The sequence below is a fragment of the Camelina sativa genome, chromosome 11 (assembly GCF_000633955.1).
Source record: "Camelina sativa cultivar DH55 chromosome 11, Cs, whole genome shotgun sequence".
NCBI classification, from domain to species: Eukaryota; Viridiplantae; Streptophyta; class Magnoliopsida; order Brassicales; family Brassicaceae; genus Camelina; species Camelina sativa.
The window spans coordinates 12,242,559-12,264,980 of record NC_025695.1 but is presented as its reverse complement, the minus strand read 5'-3'; the positions used below and the strand labels follow the sequence as shown (position 1 = coordinate 12,264,980).

General features: G+C 38.2%; 5 protein-coding genes across 6 annotated transcripts in view; 2 read left to right on the top strand and 3 right to left on the bottom strand.

Moving 5' to 3' along the window:
• LOC104723023 overlaps positions 1 to 3,946 on the bottom strand; it is a 13,234-nt gene extending 9,288 nt beyond the window's left edge. The window contains exons 1-6 of the mRNA XM_010441316.2: positions 3,734 to 3,946; positions 3,108 to 3,556; positions 2,542 to 2,727; positions 2,163 to 2,270; positions 1,682 to 1,885; positions 17 to 1,569 (exon numbers count right to left, since the gene is read on the bottom strand). Coding sequence (XP_010439618.1) covers positions 17 to 1,569; positions 1,682 to 1,885; positions 2,163 to 2,270; positions 2,542 to 2,727; positions 3,108 to 3,556; positions 3,734 to 3,809 — 2,576 coding nt within the window. The 5' untranslated portion in view covers positions 3,810 to 3,946. The remainder of the gene's footprint in view (positions 1 to 16; positions 1,570 to 1,681; positions 1,886 to 2,162; positions 2,271 to 2,541; positions 2,728 to 3,107; positions 3,557 to 3,733) is intronic.
• On the top strand, positions 5,731 to 9,593 carry LOC104723024 (allantoate deiminase-like). 2 transcript variants are annotated; one of them, XM_010441317.2, is made up of 12 exons: positions 5,864 to 6,119; positions 6,418 to 6,506; positions 7,227 to 7,330; positions 7,428 to 7,512; positions 7,602 to 7,718; positions 7,810 to 7,919; positions 8,000 to 8,105; positions 8,204 to 8,290; positions 8,370 to 8,612; positions 8,698 to 8,823; positions 8,912 to 9,073; positions 9,291 to 9,593. In XM_010441317.2, exons 1-12 carry the CDS (start codon positions 5,864 to 5,866, stop codon positions 9,411 to 9,413), a joined length of 1,608 nt encoding a protein of 535 aa, XP_010439619.1. In that variant the 3' UTR covers positions 9,414 to 9,593. The 2 variants fall into 2 exon arrangements, with proteins under 2 accessions (XP_019087821.1, XP_010439619.1); XM_019232276.1 differs by lacking the exon at positions 9,291 to 9,593 and having other exon boundaries at positions 5,731 to 6,119; positions 8,738 to 8,823; positions 8,912 to 8,930.
• On the top strand, positions 12,239 to 14,581 carry LOC104723025 (FT-interacting protein 1-like). Its single transcript, XM_019231836.1, has one exon. The coding sequence runs from the start codon at positions 12,239 to 12,241 to the stop codon at positions 14,579 to 14,581; it is 2,343 nt and encodes a 780-aa protein (XP_019087381.1).
• On the bottom strand, positions 14,914 to 18,369 carry LOC104723022 (pentatricopeptide repeat-containing protein At4g20090-like). The gene is made up of 3 exons (XM_019232287.1): positions 16,615 to 18,369; positions 15,310 to 15,876; positions 14,914 to 15,138 (listed from the first exon to the last, which is right to left on the bottom strand). Exons 1-2 carry the CDS (start codon positions 18,140 to 18,142, stop codon positions 15,425 to 15,427), a joined length of 1,980 nt encoding a protein of 659 aa, XP_019087832.1. The 5' UTR covers positions 18,143 to 18,369; the 3' UTR covers positions 14,914 to 15,138; positions 15,310 to 15,424.
• Positions 20,557 to 21,172, bottom strand: LOC109127264. Its single transcript, XM_019231835.1, has 2 exons — positions 21,164 to 21,172; positions 20,557 to 21,036 (listed from the first exon to the last, which is right to left on the bottom strand). Exons 1-2 carry the CDS (start codon positions 21,170 to 21,172, stop codon positions 20,557 to 20,559), a joined length of 489 nt encoding a protein of 162 aa, XP_019087380.1.

Here is a 22,422-nt window from a genome sequence, read left to right as displayed (position 1 = left end):
GTTGAGCTTTTCGCAGATTTCAGGATCCACTTTCCCTAGCCGTTGAACTAAATCTTGTACAAGCCTCGAGCACAGATCACTTTGTGAAGTGAAAGGAACCATTGCTTCATGAAAAGAAAAATCTGGAATGAAAAGAGCTATTCCAGCAGCAAAAGCCAGAACAGAACAGCTCAGTGAAGATGTTGTGATTATGCTAAAACTGCTGTCGTCTATGTCTATAAAACACTTTGCCAACATATCAAATTCTTTTGCCAACTTTTGTAGCTGAAGAGAAATTCGAGGAAGCTGCTGCAGAGAATTGCAACCAATCAAGATCGTTTCCTCCACTTGCTTCTTGTTGCGGATATCTTGGTTAAGCAGCCCGAGGGTTTCGACGAGATCAATCACAGTTTCCAGTCCCCGAGTCTTTAGAACCAAGAACCACGTTTGGAAACAGAACAGTTCACCTGATGCTATAATATTCCCCAACATTCCCACAGACGATTGTAAATTCATATAAGCATCATGAAGAGCTACACAGTGGGTAAACTCTCCAGATGCCTCTTTGGAGAGTTCTGGTAAATAACCGCTACTTCTCAACCAATTGACTAACTTGAAACTATCACCCGGTGTGAGAAGCAGTTGGAATTTCCCCTCAGCATGAGATAAATAGGTTAATGACTTTAACCAAAAACAGTTAACATCAGACTGGACGTTAGTTTTCAGCTTGTCAAAAATCAAAGCAGAGATGACCCAAGCACCCAAACGTGCTGCGTAAACCCCAGCTCTGTAAGCAGGCCAGTAGTCTCTCTCCATCAAAATCTGATTTGAACAGTCAAGAGAAACGATTCCATAATTAACTATATCAGCAACAAGTGAGACGCCTGAATTTTCATCTGCATCATCATTCACAGGGAATCCCCAAAGAACTGGAGAATGTAATAGCAGAGTATATACCATTTGTGTGTGGAAATCAAAGAAGCGGCATGAACGTACACACTCAGTGATATGCTTCACCTTTTCATAAACTTGAGACAAAAGAGAATCATCGCCCTCGAGATTCTCCAAGAACACTATCAGGAACTTGTGTATAGAAGCTAGAAACTCTGACCTCATGACCGCTCCTCTTTTGCCTTTATAACTGATAACACTAAGCAGCAGTTCATGATCTCCATCTGTTTTTCTTAAGCCATCATTTAGGTTCACAATATAATCTAGGAATAACATGACTTTGTCAAGAACTTGCAGCCTCAGTTCAGAATGTTTTCCTAGTACTAGGTAAAGAAAATTGAAGAGGTCTTGAACCTCACCAACTAGTGCATAGTCAACTTGAGAAGGATCCGAACATAAGCGTCCTAGCAAGGTGACCCTGTCCATGATTAATACAACGAGCTGCAGCGGTAGAGACGTTAAAGAAACCTCAATTGATCTTATTTCTGCTGTCCGTACTATTTCTTTCCATATACCCACCAATATACTGATAGCTAGACAATTGCTTGAGAAGATCTCAGAATGAGATGCATTCTCAACAATAGATCCGAGTTGATGGAATTCAGATGCATCAGCAGTGCAGATTTTGTAGACAAGTATCTGCATTCACATCAAAGATAAGTAAGCATGTTCAATTTGAAACAAGTATCTGCAATTTAAGCTTCAGTAAGCATGTCCAAAAACATAATAATATATATGGCTTATGAATCACCTTCTGAAAAATTTGAAGAGCTTTAAGTTGCATATCTAATGAGAGCCCTTCTTGCTTTAGCAAGCTTGAAACACTTGCAATTTCTCTTTCATGGACAAGAGAGAAGCACATCCCTCTTTCTACGAGAAAGTGGAGACACCTCAATACCACAGCTCGAACATGAGAAGTCTTATCTTCACCCAGAAAGGGCATGATAACCTCTGCCTGCACCCACATTGAATAATATCAGAATTTTTTCTATTAGTTTGTATTTCAATATATAGAGGATTAGCTTCCTTTTCTACAGAACAAAACAAGACTGATGCCTAATTTGCATTTTATATCAATCAACTAGTGAAAATCAAACTCAGCAAAACAATGGCTTTCTATCGCTACATAAATTTTTTCACAAGGGCCACTATATTGACTGTAAAACATTCAATTCATCGAGACCTGTGTAAAGCAACAACTAGAAAAAGGTATAAAGAGAAAAAGAACATACCAGTTCAGAAGTAAGATAAGTAGATCTTGAAGCAAGCTTAGTCAGGGAAACCAAGAATGGAACCAAATTGTCCTCTTTTGGGGATTCCAGCATTAGCTTCATACAAATCTGCAATAAAATAATGGTTGACTGAATCTCAATACAGATGGCTTATTTAATGTGTTGCTATGATATTTCTTACATTCACAGAGTTTCATCATACATGTAGGTACTCTAATCTAGTAATCTACTACATTTTGAAATCTCAAGCTGGTAACAACAGCGAAATTAAATTGCAGTTTCAGCAAATCTTTCTTTACCAAAAAAATTCTTGACTATATACTATACATGAAAATCCTTGAGCATTAGAAGCAGATAGAATAAGAATTAGACAAAGAACCTTGAATGCTCTATTAGAAATTGCATGCGAGCATCCCATTTTTGCAAAAACTTGCACAGCAGCTAACCTGGTCTTTGGCATTATATCTGGGAACTTCACCATGTCATTTAACATCCCCAAAACAACTAAAGCAAAGTCATCTGCTACTTCACAAAAGCAAGCTGCAGCAAACAGAGCTGATCTTACCTGCAAGCATAAAATGGACTAGAACAGTTAAATTTCTCCAACAAAGAATATTCCAACTACCAAGTCCAAATTGCATTAGGGTAGGGAAGCCAGTTGAGATGTTTATTTAAACTTAGACTAAACGGAGCCAATCAATCTTCGAAACTAACTTAAACGAAACCCCTGACATACACAAGATCTGGCAGTGAAACTTATAAATTTCCATATGTCAATTGTGAGTTATAAAATGCACAACTATACTATTGAATGAGTCCTCATGCCCAGTAAAATACACTAGCCGCAAAACACAATGCCACAAGCGTGAGTAATGATAACTCTATTTTGATGTATCATCTAAACCAAAAACATAAAAGAAAATAACTTAAATGAGATATGCTTACCTCCAGCTCATGTGAAGAAACCATACTGGTGAAAATCAAGTACCGAACCGGAGCAAATTCGCTAGCGAAATCTCTCCAACAACCAAACAGAATCAAAGCCAAAGCTTTTGTCTCAGTATCACCCTTGTCATAAACATTCTTAACTCGTTTAAGAAGTTCCAAGTGGTTATACACCCTAGCCTTTGACAAAAACCAAGTTGCAGATTCACATACGTTCTTCCTTCGACTAAGCTTGAACATAGACTTAAAAACCCGGACAACAGCAAGCTTCACAATCTTATCCCCAACACAAAACCCGTCAACTAGCCTCAACAAGATAGTATTGGAAAAAAGCCTATCTTCTTCAGGAACTAAACCAAATAAATTGTAAACAGCAATTACAGATTCCGGTTCTTTGCTCCATTGTTCAAGCTTCTCACCAGTCTCTAAGATAGCTTCCACGGCTCTAACTGAAATAAACATCCCCCAAAAAAATCAAAACTTTAACTTTCCATAGTTCCCAGAGTAGATAGACAACAAGAACTTACATTCACCAAATAAAGCAAAGCAACCTCCTTAATCCTAAAGAATATATTTTTCTCACTTAAAGATTAATCATAATTGAAAAGTGAAAGGAATTAAGGTACCTGGGTTTTTAGAACGAAGAGATTTCTCGAGCTTGATGCTCCATTCCATGGCGCAAGCTGATGAAACCTTCTCCATGGTTTTTACAAACCTTCTTCAGTTTTAGGGCTTTCGAAGAAGAAACCGGAGCAGCGATGGAGGTTGACAAATTAAAATCTTTCAAACCGAAAGGTTACGAATTTTCACGCCATACGCTGATGAAGTGGACGAGCCTCCTCTTCTTCTCACAACTACAGAACATACAAATTCAGTCTTCTATAACCAAAACCGGACTTCAAAATCATTGGCTGCCTATTCCGGTTCCGGTTCGGTTAAAGAAAATTCGGTAATTCGAGGCAGATCTTCATTAATGGGCTTACATCTATTGGGCCTAGTACTTACTTTTTAATCTGATTCCACGTATACGTTGTCTCGTTTAATTATTCACATTTCAACTGTTTGCGCACTATAATAAGTGATGAGTAAGCTAACACTAAAACCTTAGGTATGCAAAATTTTGAGATATTTTTATATGTTGTAAACTAAAATAATACACTTTTTTGGTTTGTAAATTAAATATATGGATACCCTGAAAATAGATTTGTCGTATCAACAACAAACATGCTCATGGACGATTATATGACCTCTTAGTTTATTATTTAACGAATGTTAATGTGCATGACTAGGTAATGCAATAATTAAAGTCGGGCCAATTTATTACTCTCTCCGTTTCAAAATATAAGATGTTTTGAGTGGACGCATGCAGATTAAGAAATAATCACTTTAAAAAAGTTCAACCAATCATAAACAAGACTGCATACAATAAATAATAAGAAAATATAAAAATAATCTAAAAGTTACTTAAAAAGTTGAAAACATCTTATATTATAAAACAAAGAAAAATCTCTAAAACATCCTATATTATGAAATGGAAGGAGTATATGTTTTCTCCAAAAGTTGGAAAATTTACAAACATATCGACTCGGATTAATCAAATTAACAAAATGGTTTACGTGTACAACCACAACAACAACCAAACCAAGTGACTTGTTAACAATATTTTTGTCACCTGAAAATGTATCCGAAATTCATGGATTTTGAACTAATTTTGGTTTTAATTTATACCCTATACGGAGACTATTGAATAAATGATGTCGGTAATCAACAAAAACCTACAACTACAAGTACAAGTTTGTGTAAGTAAAAATTAGTACTAAACTTTAAAGAAGCTGTCACAGGATATAACCGAGGGTGTCACGTGCGGTGATCACGTGGGATACTGGCCGTCAGATGCTAGAAACTTCGTTATATGGTTTGGTGGGTGTGGGTCACAATACTCACATATAAAAAAAAGTGCATCACGACTCACTAAATCACTAGACATTTTATTTTTAATACTACTACACTAAAATAAGTAAATAAACTACTGTTTTTAAGAAAGATCATGAAGTTTCCGACGTAGAGAACAAAGAAAATGAATCAATCGTGGAAGAAACATAATTTACCAAACTTGATATTTGGATTTTCTTAAATTTTGGGTTTGGTAAAACTCTTAAACTGTAGGCATCCGTTTATAGTGAATGTTTTAAAATCCTTATGATCTATGATGTAATTCTTTTTTTTTATATAACATATGAATATTTTTAAACCGTTTTTTTTTTAATGTAAAAGTTATGATTAGGCGTCTTATGCTATATAATTAATGAATGTTTTAAAAGTGTTTAACGCCTATCGATATTGATTTGTTTCTAGATTTCAAGATTAGTGTGTACTAATACAATAAATAAACTAAATGTACCAAGAAAAACAAATTTGGTTTTGGTAGATTTGGGATTGCACATGATGAATTGAATCCTCTCCTAACCCACATGTGACCTTCTCCACAAGATTCCACTGAGAATCACCACGTCATCAATTTCAATGGGCCCCATCTGACGTCCAAGATGGACTAGTGGGTACCCACCAGCCGCCTCGTCTTCTATCTCAGCCATGGAAGCCATAAAATAAAGGTGAGCCCTTTCATCGTCTCTATTATATCATCACATTCACAGCACAACACAGCGAGTGGTGGTTGTTTTGTGGTTCCGTTCCGTGGCTGTCTTTGTTTACTATCGCTATCGTTAAAAAAAAAAAGCTCTTCGCAACCGGCAGCCATGGCGGTTCCTCATCCTTCTCCTTCTTCTTCTTCTTCTTCCTCCTCTAGATCTCATCATTTCCTCTCCCATGTCCATCACACTAGCTTCCATCATCATAACCATCATCATCATCATCCTTCGCTTGTGCTATTCTGGTGTCTCGTGTTTTCTCTGTTATCTCCTCTCGCTCTCTCCTCCTCTTCCTCTTCATCGTCATCGTCTTCTTCCTCCTCCTCTGCCTCGTCTTCGTCGTCGTCTTCTCAAATCTCTCTCGGTAAAATTTATCCGATTAATTCGAAACCTATTAAATCTTTTAAAAAGGGGATTTTTTTAAAAAAAATTTATTCCGGAACATTCTCTTTCTCTCAGTCTTGTTAGATTAGATTCTGTCTAGCTAGTGTTGTTCTTGTTTCACAATGTCTGCACCAACTAAATTCATTTTTTGAAAAATCTCCTTTTCTCAAAATTTGTGATTCTGTGTGTTTATAATGTAGTGATGCTGCTCTCTGTTCATCTCTTTGCTCTGTTTCTTACCGAATTTGATTTTTATTTGGTATGATTATCGAAAAAAGGAATCGGTGAAACCGAAGGGACGAAGCACGATCTGCATCAGACGATCCTAAGAGACGAATCTGTTGCAAGGTTACACGAGCTTGGACAGGTATACTCATCAAAGAAAGTTTTAAACTTGCTTAGCTTTCACTTGTTCTCTGTTTTCACGATTCTACTCTTCGATCTGTATTCTAATATAATTTATACCTTGTTATGAGATACGTCTTGGAATGTTTGTTTGCTCGTTTGACCAACATGATTGATATAAGCTAGTCAGGAGGGTTGCTCTTAATTTAATCAATGCCTTTTTAAAACTCTTTTCTGGCTGTTCCAGTCTAATGAAACTATTCTTAAGTTTCTTATATGATAAGCTTGAAGGTGTGATCTCTTCTCTCTTATCTCTTCTCTTCTCAATTCCTAATATAAACGATGACAAGATAGGAGTTACAGTGCTCCTCTCCTATCACCATGAACAGAGCACGCAGGCTCTCTAACAAACTCTCTACTTCAATGATCACGCAGGATGAGTCTTTACAATAGACTCTCCTAACTATTTATACTCTCTAAAGTTTGTTACTACTTAGAGATATCTTCTTCTTCACTCAAGTAAGCTCCTCACGTGCCTCCTCACATGTTCTCTTGCTTCAAATAGGCTATGAGCTTATCATTATACTGAATCCAGCTAATGTTATCTTACAACTGAATGCTTCTTTGTTATTGGACATTAGGAAATCATACTTGGTTTTTTACTCTTGATCTTACCATTGAAATATCATAGAGATAGATTTGTCTTAGTTTTTTTTTTGGTTTAATTTTCTTGAATTCGCAGGTGAGTGATGCAGTTGCCCACCTAGAAAGAACTTTTATGAGTCCAGCATCCGTAAGAGCAATAGATCTTCTCCGGGGGTGGATGGAAGATGCCGGTTTATCAACGTCAGTTTTCAAAGTCTACTCTCTTTTGTTGTTTATGGAGTTATCTACAAAACTTTCTTTGGTAGATGAAAAAATTGAACTTTTTTTTTTTGTGCAGATGGGTTGATTACATGGGTAATTTACATGGTCGAGTAGAACCAAAGAATGGAAGCTCACAAGCTCTTCTAATTGGTTCCCATATGGTAATTCACAATTCGGTGTTTGTTACTTGTTGTGTGATATTTAGTGAGGTGATAATGCTAACAATTGTATCTTGTTTTGTTTAAAACAGGACACTGTTATTGATGCTGGTAAATATGATGGCTCACTAGGCATCATTTCTGCAATCTCCGCATTAAAGGTTCTGAAAGTAAATGGCAAATTGGCTGAACTAAAGCGACCTGTTGAGGTTTGTCCAGACATATATACCGCATGAATTTATTCTTTGTAACCAGTGGAAATTATAAACAAGAAACCTATGTTATGTACATTCTTATCAGGTGATTGCATTTAGTGATGAGGAAGGAGTGAGGTTTCAGTGTACCTTCCTAGGCAGTGCTGCTCTGGCTGGAATCATGCCAGTTTCTCGGTTGGAGGTTACTGATAAAAGGTTTTATTCGAGGACCTTATCTTCTTCTCCTTATGTGGATTGAGTATACCTACTCACTTTTTCCATATTCATTCGCTCAGTGGTATTTCTGTGCAAGATGCTCTTAAAGAGAATGACATAGACATAACAGTGGAAAATTTAATGCAGCTGAAGTATGATCCTGCATCTGTTTGGGGATATGTTGAGGTGAATCATAATTTAGCAAGGTTTTGTTTTGTATTTTTAATGAATTTGAGCCTTCAAGAGTGGTATAATGATTGTTTAATATGAATGTTTTCCTGTAGGTTCACATCGAGCAAGGGCCGGTGCTTGAATGGGTTGGTTATCCTCTAGGAGTAGTAAAAGGAATTGCAGGGCAGACAAGACTCAAGGTAACGTATTCATAGCTCAAAATTTCATGTTTAACCTTGGAGAAGGCTACTTGAAACCCAAATGGACAGAATTCTACAGGTTACTGTAAAAGGATCTCAAGGACATGCTGGAACAGTTCCAATGTCAATGCGTCAGGACCCTATGACTGGTGCCGCGGAACTGATTGTACTATTGGAAAGTGTTTGCAAAAACCCTAAAGATTACTTATCTTGCAACGGTCAATGCAATGAGAACACAATAGAATCACTTGCTAATTCACTTGTTTGTACTGTTGGGGAGATCTCGACATGGCCAAGTGCTAGCAATGTTATCCCAGGCCAGGTGAGAGAATGGAAACTAATCTCTTCTTTTTACCTTACGTCTTTGTTATCTCTATTGGTCTTGTGATGAATGTTTTTGAATTCAGGTAACTTTCACTGTGGATTTACGTACGATAGATGATGTAGGACGCAATGCTATTCTCCATGACTTATCAACTAGGATGTACAAGATATGTGACAAAAGATCGCTTTTGTGCTCCATTGAAAGAAAGGTAAATGGTGTTGTACAATTCTTAAAACCTTATACTCCCTCATGATCTTCTTCTTACCAACCTTGTTCCCGATTTATCATCATTGCAGCACGATGCGGACGCAGTAATGTCAGATCCGCATTTGAGTTCACAGCTGAAATCGGCAGCTCAGAGTGCCCTTAAGAAGATGACAGGAGAGGTCCAAGACGAGGTCCCCGTGCTAATGAGCGGAGCAGGACATGATGCTATGGCTATGTCTTACTTAACTAAGGTAATTGAATTGAGACTCAAACTTCTTAGTGTAAAAGGCTTATCTCTCTTGAGTTCACAAAAATCTTCCTCACTTGAAAACCAATGAGCAAGACTTTATTGCCAGTCCAAACACTTTTAGGATGTTGCAAAAGGCATCCACATGTTTTAGGGCTTATAAGCTGTGGGTTTGTTGTCCCTTGGTTCATACACTTAAAAGAGATTTTTTTTTCCGGCAGGTGGGAATGTTGTTCGTCCGCTGTCGTGGAGGAATAAGTCATTCCCCGGCTGAACATGTGTTGGATGACGATGTTGGTGCAGTCGGTTTGGCCATCTTGGAGTTTCTAGAGTCTCAAATGTAAAACATTCTTTAAAAGAAACAGAGTGGAGTCTTGTATCTCATAGAGACTCCACGAAATATGTACAGTAAACAGTGTCACTTGTTGTTATTTGTCGTTGTGTACTCCTTGGAACTGCATTTGTATGGAATTAGTCCGATTCTTAAAATGTATGAAACATTGTTAAGCTTATCCTTAATGGTACCGTACAATGCACGCAATAACTTGATGGTATCTTCAAATATAGTGCATGAAAGTCGATAAATATTTATAACACAGAGATGTAAAATTTCAATTACACGTAAGTGAGAGTGACTGCCTTCAAAAAAATTATTTTCCCATTTCTCGTTAATGTACTTATCACATTGACCAATTCACTATCTCAAATACCTTGTAGAGCTTCAATATCTCTCCCTTTGTCTACTCTCTTCACTTTCGATCCGCCTCGGATGTGCTCATGTTTCATAAGGATTTCTCTGAATAATATGTGACGCTAGCTAGTGTGAAAGAGGAGTTTCTTCTTGAGGTAAATCGAGTGGAGTTTAATTTTGAGTAAAAAAGCTATGAATCATACCTTATGATAAGCCTGGTCAAAATCAAATTAAATGCCTTTGTTTAAAAAGTGCCACTAATTGTAGAAAAAAATTGACATAATTAAAGAAACTGTGTTTTTGTTTTCTTGGTTTTGATTTGGCTACTCAAATATTTAAAAAGTCCACCGATTTAGGTTTTGTTATGATACGGTATTAAAAAATAGATTTGATGATTGACTACTATCTTTGTTTATGTTGTTATTTTAATAGTTTCGTACTAGATTAAGATCCGTGCTACAACACGGGTTGAAATTCTCTTTATTTATATTATAATTTTAAAATAAAAAATAATTTATATGATTGTTTTTTTCAAAAAAATTTGGATAAAACATTATGCAATAAAATCATATGCTAAATATGATGGCTAAAAAAACACTTATTTTGTAAGTTTTATATTGTTAATTTTGTAATTTTATGTATGAGAAATGATTATGTTTGTTGTTTGTTTTTATTTTAAAATTTGAAAAAGTTTGGTGAAAGTTTTTTGATATAACACTTGCTTAGATAAGATTTTATTTTCAACTGCACAATAATATTTCGGAAATCACGATTAAGTGTGATAAATTGCCAAGATTTTTTCCTTTTTACGCCTAACAGTATATTTTTATGTCTAACAGTATATATTTTGTAACAATACATGAAATACTGAAGATTTTATTTTGGAAATTATATAAATCATTGGAATATTTTCTTTAAAATGATTTTTTGGGATATTCCTTAAGTGTATTCACATAGCCTACAGTTTGACCAATTAATCTATAATTTTTTTTTTGTAATCAACTTATATTTAATCTATAACCCATTTTGTAACCAACTTATAAAAATTATATAGTCTACAAAAAAGAGGTTGTGTACTTCCGTTTTATTATATAAGGGATTGAAAAGAAAAATGCAAAATCTCATATACCAAAGATTTTTTTTTTCAAAGAAACAAAATATATAGCAAACATTTCCGATTTAAACCTACATATATAGCATGTCTTTTAAAATCTTCAAGATATATGAGATTTTGAAAGATACCAGAACGGCATAACCGAACTATGGTGTAAATGACATTAATCTTTCATTCCTTTTTATAATAAACGATTCCGAATAATTAGCGAAAGTAATTATGATGAGATACTCATTGAGTGCTTAAAGTTTTATTTTATTTTATTTTCATTTTGAGCAATTAAAACAGAATTTTATTATGGAGATATTTTAGGAATTAATATGAGGTTAAATGTAAAGATGGTATAATTTTAAAATCATTCAAAAAAAAAAAACATTTAAGCGTATGATTTCCACTTTTTATTGCTTAAACCCAGCAAATCACGTTGACCAAATAAACCAAAAAAGAAAACCCTACAGTTTCAAAAGTTCGTGAAGAAGAAGGAAGAACAAAAGTCATTACTCTGTTTAGGTTTGAATCTTTCTTCAGAACATTTTGAGATTCTCTCTGTGTTTTGTTTTTCTAATTGTTTTCTTGAACATACGACAGGAAATGGCGGCGAACGGTACCGGAAACGGGAACAGAAATGGTAACGGTAACAGAAATGGAGATTTCTCATTGAAAGAGACAAGTCCCAAAATCGGAAATGGTGTTGGTAACGGCGGCGAGAAGCTGACGTCATCGTTCGATCTCGTGGAGGCGATGCATTTCCTCTACGCTAGAATCGTCCGTGCTCGAGCCTTACCGGCCAACGACTCCTTCATCGAAGTCAAGATCGGAAGCTACAAAGGGAGAACAAAGCAGAGCTTAAACTCAAACCCTAACCCTGAGTTTCACGAAACCTTCGCCTTCACGAAAGCTCGTCTCCAAGGGAACATCTTAGAAGTGGTCGTACGAAACAAAGATGACTCAAACGACGAGGAGATTGTCGGGAGGNATTAGCGAAAGTAATTATGATGAGATACTCATTGAGTGCTTAAAGTTTTATTTTATTTTATTTTCATTTTGAGCAATTAAAACAGAATTTTATTATGGAGATATTTTAGGAATTAATATGAGGTTAAATGTAAAGATGGTATAATTTTAAAATCATTCAAAAAAAAAAAACATTTAAGCGTATGATTTCCACTTTTTATTGCTTAAACCCAGCAAATCACGTTGACCAAATAAACCAAAAAAGAAAACCCTACAGTTTCAAAAGTTCGTGAAGAAGAAGGAAGAACAAAAGTCATTACTCTGTTTAGGTTTGAATCTTTCTTCAGAACATTTTGAGATTCTCTCTGTGTTTTGTTTTTCTAATTGTTTTCTTGAACATACGACAGGAAATGGCGGCGAACGGTACCGGAAACGGGAACAGAAATGGTAACGGTAACAGAAATGGAGATTTCTCATTGAAAGAGACAAGTCCCAAAATCGGAAATGGTGTTGGTAACGGCGGCGAGAAGCTGACGTCATCGTTCGATCTCGTGGAGGCGATGCATTTCCTCTACGCTAGAATCGTCCGTGCTCGAGCCTTACCGGCCAACGACTCCTTCATCGAAGTCAAGATCGGAAGCTACAAAGGGAGAACAAAGCAGAGCTTAAACTCAAACCCTAACCCTGAGTTTCACGAAACCTTCGCCTTCACGAAAGCTCGTCTCCAAGGGAACATCTTAGAAGTGGTCGTACGAAACAAAGATGACTCAAACGACGAGGAGATTGTCGGGAGATGTAAGTTCGATGTGGCGGAGATTCCTACACGTGTTCCTCCTGATAGTCCATTGGCTCCTCAATGGTATAGATTGGAAGATAGAAACGGTGTCAAGATCGAAGGAGAGATTATGTTATCTGTTTGGATTGGGACGCAAGCTGATGAGGTTTTCTCGGAGGCTTGGCATTCGGATTCGGCGACGGTTACGGGAGAAAACGTGGTGAACACGCGCTCTAAGGTTTATCTTTCACCGAGGCTTTGGTACTTGAGAGTTACCCTAATCGAAGCTCAGGATTTGGTCCTGTTGCATCAGAACCGGACCAATCCAGAGATTCTAATTAAAGGGTTTCTTGGCAACGTTGTTGTGAGGAGTCGGATCTCGCAGACCAAGAGTGTGAATCCTGTGTGGAATGAGGATATGATGTTTGTAGCGGTTGAGCCGTTTGAGGACAGTTTGGTACTTAGCGTGGAAGATAAGCTAGGGCAGAAAGAAGAGTGTTTAGGAAAGTGTGAGATAAAGTTATCTCAGGTTGAGAGGAGGGTGTCTCCTGGTCCAGTGCCGGCATTATGGTACAACGTGGAACACGTTGGTGAGAATGGAGAAGCGAGGAGATTTGCTGGGAGGATTCACTTGAGGGTTTCTTTAGACGGAGGTTATCACGTTCTTGATGAATCGATTCAGTATAGCAGCGATTACAGAGCTTCTGCTAAGCTTCTATGGACTCCGGCTATTGGTGTGTTGGAGCTAGGCGTGTTAAACGCTACAGGTCTAATGCCGATGAAGTCACGAGAAGGTCGAGGCACTACCGATGCGTATTGCGTTGCGAAATATGGAACAAAATGGGTGAGAACGAGGACTATTGTAGACACCTTTGATCCAAAGTGGAACGAGCAGTATACTTGGGAAGTCTATGATCCTTACACGGTGATAACAATTGGTGTTTTCGATAATCTGAATTTATTTGGTGCTGGTAACGAGAACCGTCTGATCAAAGATTCGAGGATTGGGAAGATCAGGATACGTCTATCGACCCTTGTAACATCGAAGATCTACACACATTCTTATCCTTTAATGGTTTTGAAACCAGATGGGGTTAAGAAAATGGGGGAGATTCAGCTTGCGGTTAGGTTCACCACGACTTCTATGATCGATATGCTTCAGAAATACACAGAGCCGTTGCTTCCACAAATGCATTACATATTTCCATTGTCTATTTACCAACTAGACAGCCTTAGACATCAAGCTACTCACATTCTATGCATCAAGCTCGGGCGCAATGAGCCAGCACTTGGAAGAGATGTTGTTGAGTATATGCTCGATGTGGGATCAAACATGTGGAGTCTAAGAAGAGGAAGAGCGAATTTCGAACGTCTTGTTGCTTTTTTCGATGGCTGGATCGATGCTTGGAAATGGTTTGATGAGGTTTGCAAATGGAAAAGCCCGGCCACGACGGTTTTGATCCATGTCGTTTTCTTGTTCGTTGTTTTTCTCCCTAAGTACTGCGTGGTCTCGTTGCTACTATACTGCTTTGTGTTTGGGTTATACAGGTTCAGTTTGAGATCGAGACATCCTCCACACATGGATATAAAGCTGTCTAAAGCTGATTCGGCTTTGCCTGATGAGCTAGACGAGGAGTTTGATGCGTTTCCAAGCGCGAAATCTGGAGATGTGCTGAAGAAAAGGTATGATAGGTTGCGTGGGATAGCAGGGAGGATGATGATTGTGTTGGGAGATTTGGCTACACAAGGAGAAAGAGTGAAAAGTTTGTTGAGTTGGAGGGATCCAAGAGCAACATCTCTGTTCTTAGCCTTCTGTCTTGTTGGCTGTGGAGTGATTTGTTTCGTCTCCATGAAGTTACTGCTCACGTTTCTTGCTTTCTACGTCATGAGACATCCTAGGAGTAGGGTTTTCAATATACCTTCTATTCCTCAGAACTTTTTTAGGAGATTACCATCAAGAGCTGATAGCATCTTGTGAGAGTATTGAATTGATTGATCTATCATTTGTTTTTAGTCTGAATATGTATGGAAGGGTTATTCTATGTATCACTTTAAAATGAATCCAAGAACTATATTGTCAATTAAAATATTATTTCTTTGCTCTGCGTCATGAGAATTTCTAGGCTTAGCTAGGGAGCTGATTGCATTTGTGTGTATGCAAGAAACAGACTTATTTAATCCGAATTTAAACAGAAGATACAAGTTATTTACTTTGTTGAATGTCTCATTGACATTGACAGTGACCTAGTTAGTAGTTACGGATTCCCCTCGTTGAAATCTAACAACGGTAGAGCTGGGCCAAAGATATCAAAATTTTGAATTTTCCTATATATTCTTTAGAAGGGAATGTATTGTTACCATAAATAGTTTCAAGGTACGAAATAAGTACAGGTGAATCACAGACAAGAATCTTTGAGCTTCGCTTATGGAGCATTGCTGATCATTTTCACAGACTTCTCTTTGCCTCTCTGAGCTCGAAGTTTTGCAACATGGAGAGACCAATAAGACTTGGAAGATCTTTCCTTTTGGTTTAAGCTGCAGAAAGAAATAGCAATCAATTAAACAATGAAAGAAACAGAACAAAGATCTCAAATCAAACATGTCTGAAGCATAGGCAATGGGGACTCAAATGGCAACAAACATGTTTTCATATCAAATAAAACATGTTTACAGAGTTAGAATTGCAAGTATAGGTGATCTATTTACCTGTTCTCGAGCGCATTTCTGGGTTTCCATAACTCCAGAAGCCCAAAAGTCCCAAGCATGGAAGGCTTTTAAGTTGGAAGGAATGCAATATTTGCACAAAACTGCTAAGTAATGTTCAAGTATATAGGTTCCTCCAGCATTTATCAATGGCGGCATTGATCTTCTTTGGTTTGCAGATCTCTGGAACAATCAACGCCCAAGTGGAGGTCTTCGGTGCCAGATACTTACCCAGCATTACTTCCACAATCTTACAAGTGCCCAATACTCTCTGATGCTTTAAGAGCCTCACAACAAGTTCTTCTAGAAAACTCCTCCCTTCTTCACAAGAATCTGACTTCTCGCTCAAAGTATTCAAAAAGATGTTACACGTAATAACATCAGGATCGCAACCTCTATCTAACATACAGTTCAAGAGATCAACTGCTCTAGAGACATCTTTCTGCATGCATAAGCCATCGAGAAGTATATTGTAAGTAACAACATCAGGTTGTGACTTGGGTTCTTCTTGGCATAACATCTCATGGTAAAGTTTTAATGCCGCATCCATTGAGCCAATACCACAAAGACCTTTTATCATTGAGCTATAAGCTACTGTATCAGGTTTGATCCCGATAGTGAGCATCTTCGACCACACCATCATAGCATCATCAACTCTCCCAACCCCACAAAGACCGTCCATAAGAACACTATAACAAAACTCATTTCGTGAACATCCGGTTTTATCCATCTCTCTCCACACTTGAATCGCTTCTTCACTAAGACCAACTTTGAAATATCCTTTCATCAAAGAGCTATACGTGTACGCATTAGGCAAGCAGCCACTACTTATCATTCCATTAAGTATCTCTTTAGCTTCATTTGGTTTCCCTTCACGGCATAAACCATCTACAAGAGCACTATACACAACAACATTGGGCAGGCAACCTTTCTCCGCCATTTTCTTNGTCTTCGGTGCCAGATACTTACCCAGCATTACTTCCACAATCTTACAAGTGCCCAATACTCTCTGATGCTTTAAGAGCCTCACAACAAGTTCTTCTAGAAAACTCCTCCCTTCTTCACAAGAATCTGACTTCTCGCTCAAAGTATTCAAAAAGATGTTACACGTAATAACATCAGGATCGCAACCTCTATCTAACATACAGTTCAAGAGATCAACTGCTCTAGAGACATCTTTCTGCATGCATAAGCCATCGAGAAGTATATTGTAAGTAACAACATCAGGTTGTGACTTGGGTTCTTCTTGGCATAACATCTCATGGTAAAGTTTTAATGCCGCATCCATTGAGCCAATACCACAAAGACCTTTTATCATTGAGCTATAAGCTACTGTATCAGGTTTGATCCCGATAGTGAGCATCTTCGACCACACCATCATAGCATCATCAACTCTCCCAACCCCACAAAGACCGTCCATAAGAACACTATAACAAAACTCATTTCGTGAACATCCGGTTTTATCCATCTCTCTCCACACTTGAATCGCTTCTTCACTAAGACCAACTTTGAAATATCCTTTCATCAAAGAGCTATACGTGTACGCATTAGGCAAGCAGCCACTACTTATCATTCCATTAAGTATCTCTTTAGCTTCATTTGGTTTCCCTTCACGGCATAAACCATCTACAAGAGCACTATACACAACAACATTGGGCCGGCAACCTTTCTCCGCCATTTTCTTCCACAAGGTCATAGCCTCCTCAGCTTTGCCTTCTTTAAACAACCCACTTATAAGAACCGAATAAATATGCTGATTCAAACAATACCCTCTTTCTTCCATAGAGATCAACAACCTCACCGCGTCACTTGCTCGTCTTCGCTTAACCAACCCATTAATGAGTGTTCCATATGTGACATCATTTGGGATACATTTGCTAGACACCATCCGTTCTAAGAGACTAACAGCTTTATCCAATTTACCCTTGAGACATAGACCATGAATAAGCGTATTATAAGTTACCTCATTAGGAACACAACCTTTCAGAAACATATTATCCACAAGCTTTGTCACCCGTGTCAAATCCCCTTTCTTGCACAATCCATCAATCAACACATTATATGTAACCGGACTTGGTGAACATCCCTCGCTCTGCATCTCATCCAACAGTAGAACCGCTTCATCAATCCTTTCCTCCTTACACAATCCATCCATCAATGTACAATACGTATAACCATCAGGCAAACACTTTTTCTCAGGCATTCCCCTGAACACCTCAATCGCCCTGTCCACAAACCGTAACTTGCAGAGAGCCTTAATGACCAGATTAAAACTCAAACCATTAGGAGAAATGTTCATGTTCATGTTGGAATTCACAACGTAATCATAAAACTCCAATCCACGGTGATAAAGACCCTCGTTTATAATCACATTCAGGACAGAGTTAAAGGACTTAACACTACGTTTGCAGTGAAACTCATCAACCATTCTATGAAACAAGTCTACAGCTTTCTCAGGCAAATGTGCTTTCCCATAAGCTCTAAAGACGACAATGAAACTATGCTCACTAATGACTCTGTTCTCTAATCTAACTCGACTCAAAAGCATCTCCACCGAAGCAAAATCACCAGAATTGGCGTAACTCTCAATCATTGAAGATAAAGTGGAATCACCCAACTTGTAAGAACCCATTTTGGGAGCCGATTTAAACACCTGCTCCGAGATTGGAGCTTCCGATGGATTCTTGGCTTCCGTTGATGGGTTAGGAGAAACAGAAACAGAAGAAGAGAAGGGGAGATGAGTAAAAGAGAACTTAACCTTAACTGGGTAACTCGAAAGGATTCGACTTTGGTTGAGGAAGTAGCTGATACGGATTGGGAATGGGCATTTGGGCATCAAACTCTTGAGGGTTTTTGCCTAAACCCTTATTTTTGGGATTTTTTTTTCAATGTTTGATTGTTATCGCTAAAGAGAGAGAGAGAGAGAGTGGGAGAGATATTGCAACTCTCGCTGTTGCTGATTTGAAAGAGAGGATGGTGATGATGGAATACGAGAGTTTCGATCAATTCAGAGTTTTGTTGATTTGATTTTGCCTTACTTCACTCCTATTGAAGAAGATGCTTTTGTTGTTCTACTTCTTCGCACTAAAAAATTATGTATCCAATTAAAAATGAGTTTATTTATTTTCGTAACTTTTTTTTTTTCTTTTTTCGGCTCAATTTCAACTTTAAATTCACCCATATCAAAATACATCGGGTTTGTCCTTTAATACAACATTCTTAATCCAATTAGACCCTGAAGAGTAAAACTTAGGATCATAATTCTGGAAAGAAAGAGATTCCTTTGCTACTCTGTCCACCACTTCATTACTTCCTCTTGGTGAGAAGATCACTCTGATGTCTCTAAACTAACGGAAAAAATCATGGATGTCTTGGAGCATTGGAGCAAAAACCGGCCAGATTTCCTCATTATTTAGCAAGTTAACTGCGCCTAAGGAGTCTGATTCGACGATGATGCGATCATAGTTCAGGCGAGACAGCATGACAAGTGCCCTTCTAATTGCCTCCAATTCGACCTCTATAGCAGATTTAGCTCTGCGAATGGCTTGTGCTCCTATCCATTTGACTGATCCCTCCTTATCTCTGAGTACCCATCCCGTGCCACTTTGATTCTCCACCCCATTCCAAGCACCATCAGTGTTACACTTCACCCAGTCTTCAGACGGGGGTCTCCATTTCTGATCTATTATTGATCTTGATACAGGGAGCGTTCCTTCTACGTCTTCCTTCTGCTTTCTATGTTTCCACTCATCAGCATCCTCCAAAGCTTTTCTTACCGTGTCCTGAGGGTTAATTTCCTTTCCTTTAAAAATGAGCTCGTTTCTTGCCTTCCAAAGTCGCCATAGCAACCAAGGAATTCTATCTAAACCATCAACTTGGGGAGCTTGGGACTTAATGTTCAAGACATGTGATAACTCTCTAATTTACATGTTTTTAGCATCTTTTGTTGTCTACATTCTGCATCGTTTATACCCTTACCTTAGCATTTTTAGGTCATTAACTGTAGGAATTCACTTTTAGGCTATTTAGGGTGTTGCATTCTTGCATTTGCATACTTTGGATGAAAACAGGTGCTTTAGAGCCTAAAATGGGGAGAAACAAGGACAAATCCGAGTATGTACCCGAAGGAGCCATCGAGCTGGAAGAACAGTCCGAACCCCAACACGATCGAGGAGGATCCAAGAGCAGGAAGAACAGCCCAAAGATCCATCTNAATTCACAACGTAATCATAAAACTCCAATCCACGGTGATAAAGACCCTCGTTTATAATCACATTCAGGACAGAGTTAAAGGACTTAACACTACGTTTGCAGTGAAACTCATCAACCATTCTATGAAACAAGTCTACAGCTTTCTCAGGCAAATGTGCTTTCCCATAAGCTCTAAAGACGACAATGAAACTATGCTCACTAATGACTCTGTTCTCTAATCTAACTCGACTCAAAAGCATCTCCACCGAAGCAAAATCACCAGAATTGGCGTAACTCTCAATCATTGAAGATAAAGTGGAATCACCCAACTTGTAAGAACCCATTTTGGGAGCCGATTTAAACACCTGCTCCGAGATTGGAGCTTCCGATGGATTCTTGGCTTCCGTTGATGGGTTAGGAGAAACAGAAACAGAAGAAGAGAAGGGGAGATGAGTAAAAGAGAACTTAACCTTAACTGGGTAACTCGAAAGGATTCGACTTTGGTTGAGGAAGTAACTGATACGGATTGGGAATGGGCATTTGGGCATCAAACTCTTGAGGGTTTTTGCCTAAACCCTTATTTTTGGGATTTTTTTTTCAATGTTTGATTGTTATCGCTAAAGAGAGAGAGAGAGAGAGTGGGAGAGATATTGCAACTCTCGCTGTTGCTGATTTGAAAGAGAGGATGGTGATGATGGAATACGAGAGTTTCGATCAATTCAGAGTTTTGTTGATTTGATTTTGCCTTACTTCACTCCTATTGAAGAAGATGCTTTTGTTGTTCTACTTCTTCGCACTAAAAAATTATGTATCCAATTAAAAATGAGTTTATTTATTTTCGTAACTTTTTTTTTTTCTTTTTTCGGCTCAATTTCAACTTTAAATTCACCCATATCAAAATACATCGGGTTTGTCCTTTAATACAACATTCTTAATCCAATTAGACCCTGAAGAGTAAAACTTAGGATCATAATTCTGGAAAGAAAGAGATTCCTTTGCTACTCTGTCCACCACTTCATTACTTCCTCTTGGTGAGAAGATCACTCTGATGTCTCTAAACTAACGGAAAAAATCATGGATGTCTTGGAGCATTGGAGCAAAAACCGGCCAGATTTCCTCATTATTTAGCAAGTTAACTGCGCCTAAGGAGTCTGATTCGACGATGATGCGATCATAGTTCAGGCGAGACAGCATGACAAGTGCCCTTCTAATTGCCTCCAATTCGACCTCTATAGCAGATTTAGCTCTGCGAATGGCTTGTGCTCCTATCCATTTGACTGATCCCTCCTTATCTCTGAGTACCCATCCCGTGCCACTTTGATTCTCCACCCCATTCCAAGCACCATCAGTGTTACACTTCACCCAGTCTTCAGACGGGGGTCTCCATTTCTGATCTATTATTGATCTTGATACAGGGAGCGTTCCTTCTACGTCTTCCTTCTGCTTTCTATGTTTCCACTCATCAGCATCCTCCAAAGCTTTTCTTACCGTGTCCTGAGGGTTAATTTCCTTTCCTTTAAAAATGAGCTCGTTTCTTGCCTTCCAAAGTCGCCATAGCAACCAAGGAATTCTATCTAAACCATCAACTTGGGGAGCTTGGGACTTAATGTTCAAGACATGTGATAACTCTCTAATTTACATGTTTTTAGCATCTTTTGTTGTCTACATTCTGCATCGTTTATACCCTTACCTTAGCATTTTTAGGTCATTAACTGTAGGAATTCACTTTTAGGCTATTTAGGGTGTTGCATTCTTGCATTTGCATACTTTGGATGAAAACAGGTGCTTTAGAGCCTAAAATGGGGAGAAACAAGGACAAATCCGAGTATGTACCCGAAGGAGCCATCGAGCTGGAAGAACAGTCCGAACCCCAACACGATCGAGGAGGATCCAAGAGCAGGAAGAACAGCCCAAAGATCCATCTGAGGAGTAACCCGACCTTATCCTCATGTACCCCATCGAGTAGACCCTCAGGCAGGACTGGGAAGCTAGGTCAAAGGGGTTTCCATATATAAACCCCCCTCTTCTTCCTCGCAAACGAGCACGCCGCAGACCCTAAAACAGAGAGCAAGAGCTTCTGGGAGAGATCTAGAGCGACTCAAAACACTTTTCACTTTTGTTAGGATTTATTTTATAAGTTTTTGTTATTTCTTTAGATTTCTACTTTGTACTCTATATTCTCTACTCTATCTTTTAATACAATGCAATTTTCGTTCATGCATGTTTTTATGTTTGTTGCAATGATTTCTGAGTAGTGTAGCAAAGTTTCTAGGGATGGGATAGATGATTTTGTGTTCTTGATCGGTTAGGATGTCTTAGTTTGATTCTATATGTTTTAGATTCCCTTCTAGGTTGGTGTTCTTAATGCTGTCAACAAACCGAGAGGGTGAGATTAGATCTAAGGTGTTTTACCACCGAGAGGTGTAGATGAAATGCTTGAATTAACCAATGCTAGAGATTTACTCACTTAGCCTAAGAGATTAGATGAGTAAGAGGTTTATTGACAATAATGAATCGGTTCTTAATGCCTGCTTGATCATGTTTCTCCAACGAGAGTTGGGTAGGGAAGTGTTTAAGGTTGATTGTTTCTATCACGAGAGTGTTTTAACAAGATTTTAGAGATTCATTGTCTAGGGAATATTTGCTTGAGGCATGTAAGACATCTGTATTGGTCAGGGACACTTAGGATTCGATTACCCCATCCTTAGAAGCTTTTGTATTTTAATTGCTTGTATTTTTATTCATCACTCGATCCTTTAAACGAACAGGTACACGATAACCTGCTTCATGTAACACCTTGAGCTGTTCTTGCTTATCTTACTTACTCGATCACCCCACCCGATCCTGTACTCGAATGCTTGCATCGAGTGCTTAGGTCGTGTGGTTCCTTGTTTATATTCGCTTTCTTTTATTTATTTTAGGATT

Excerpts from the sequence above, each read along its gene's own strand:
- LOC104723022 (XM_019232287.1), bottom strand. The coding sequence starts at position 18,142 with ATGCCCAAATGCCCATTCCCAATCCGTATCAGCTACTTCCTCAACCAA. Across the intron at positions 15,877-16,614 it reads TTATAGCTCAATGATAAAAG|GTCTTTGTGGTATTGGCTCA; the intron begins GTCTTTGTGGTA and ends CAATGATAAAAG.
- LOC104723024 (XM_010441317.2), top strand. The coding sequence starts at position 5,864 with ATGGCGGTTCCTCATCCTTCTCCTTCTTCTTCTTCTTCTTCCTCCTCT. Across the intron at positions 7,513-7,601 it reads TTCTAATTGGTTCCCATATG|GACACTGTTATTGATGCTGG; the intron begins GTAATTCACAAT and ends TGTTTAAAACAG. Across the intron at positions 8,106-8,203 it reads CTGTTTGGGGATATGTTGAG|GTTCACATCGAGCAAGGGCC; the intron begins GTGAATCATAAT and ends GTTTTCCTGTAG.
- LOC104723025 (XM_019231836.1), top strand. The coding sequence starts at position 12,239 with ATGGCGGCGAACGGTACCGGAAACGGGAACAGAAATGGTAACGGTAAC.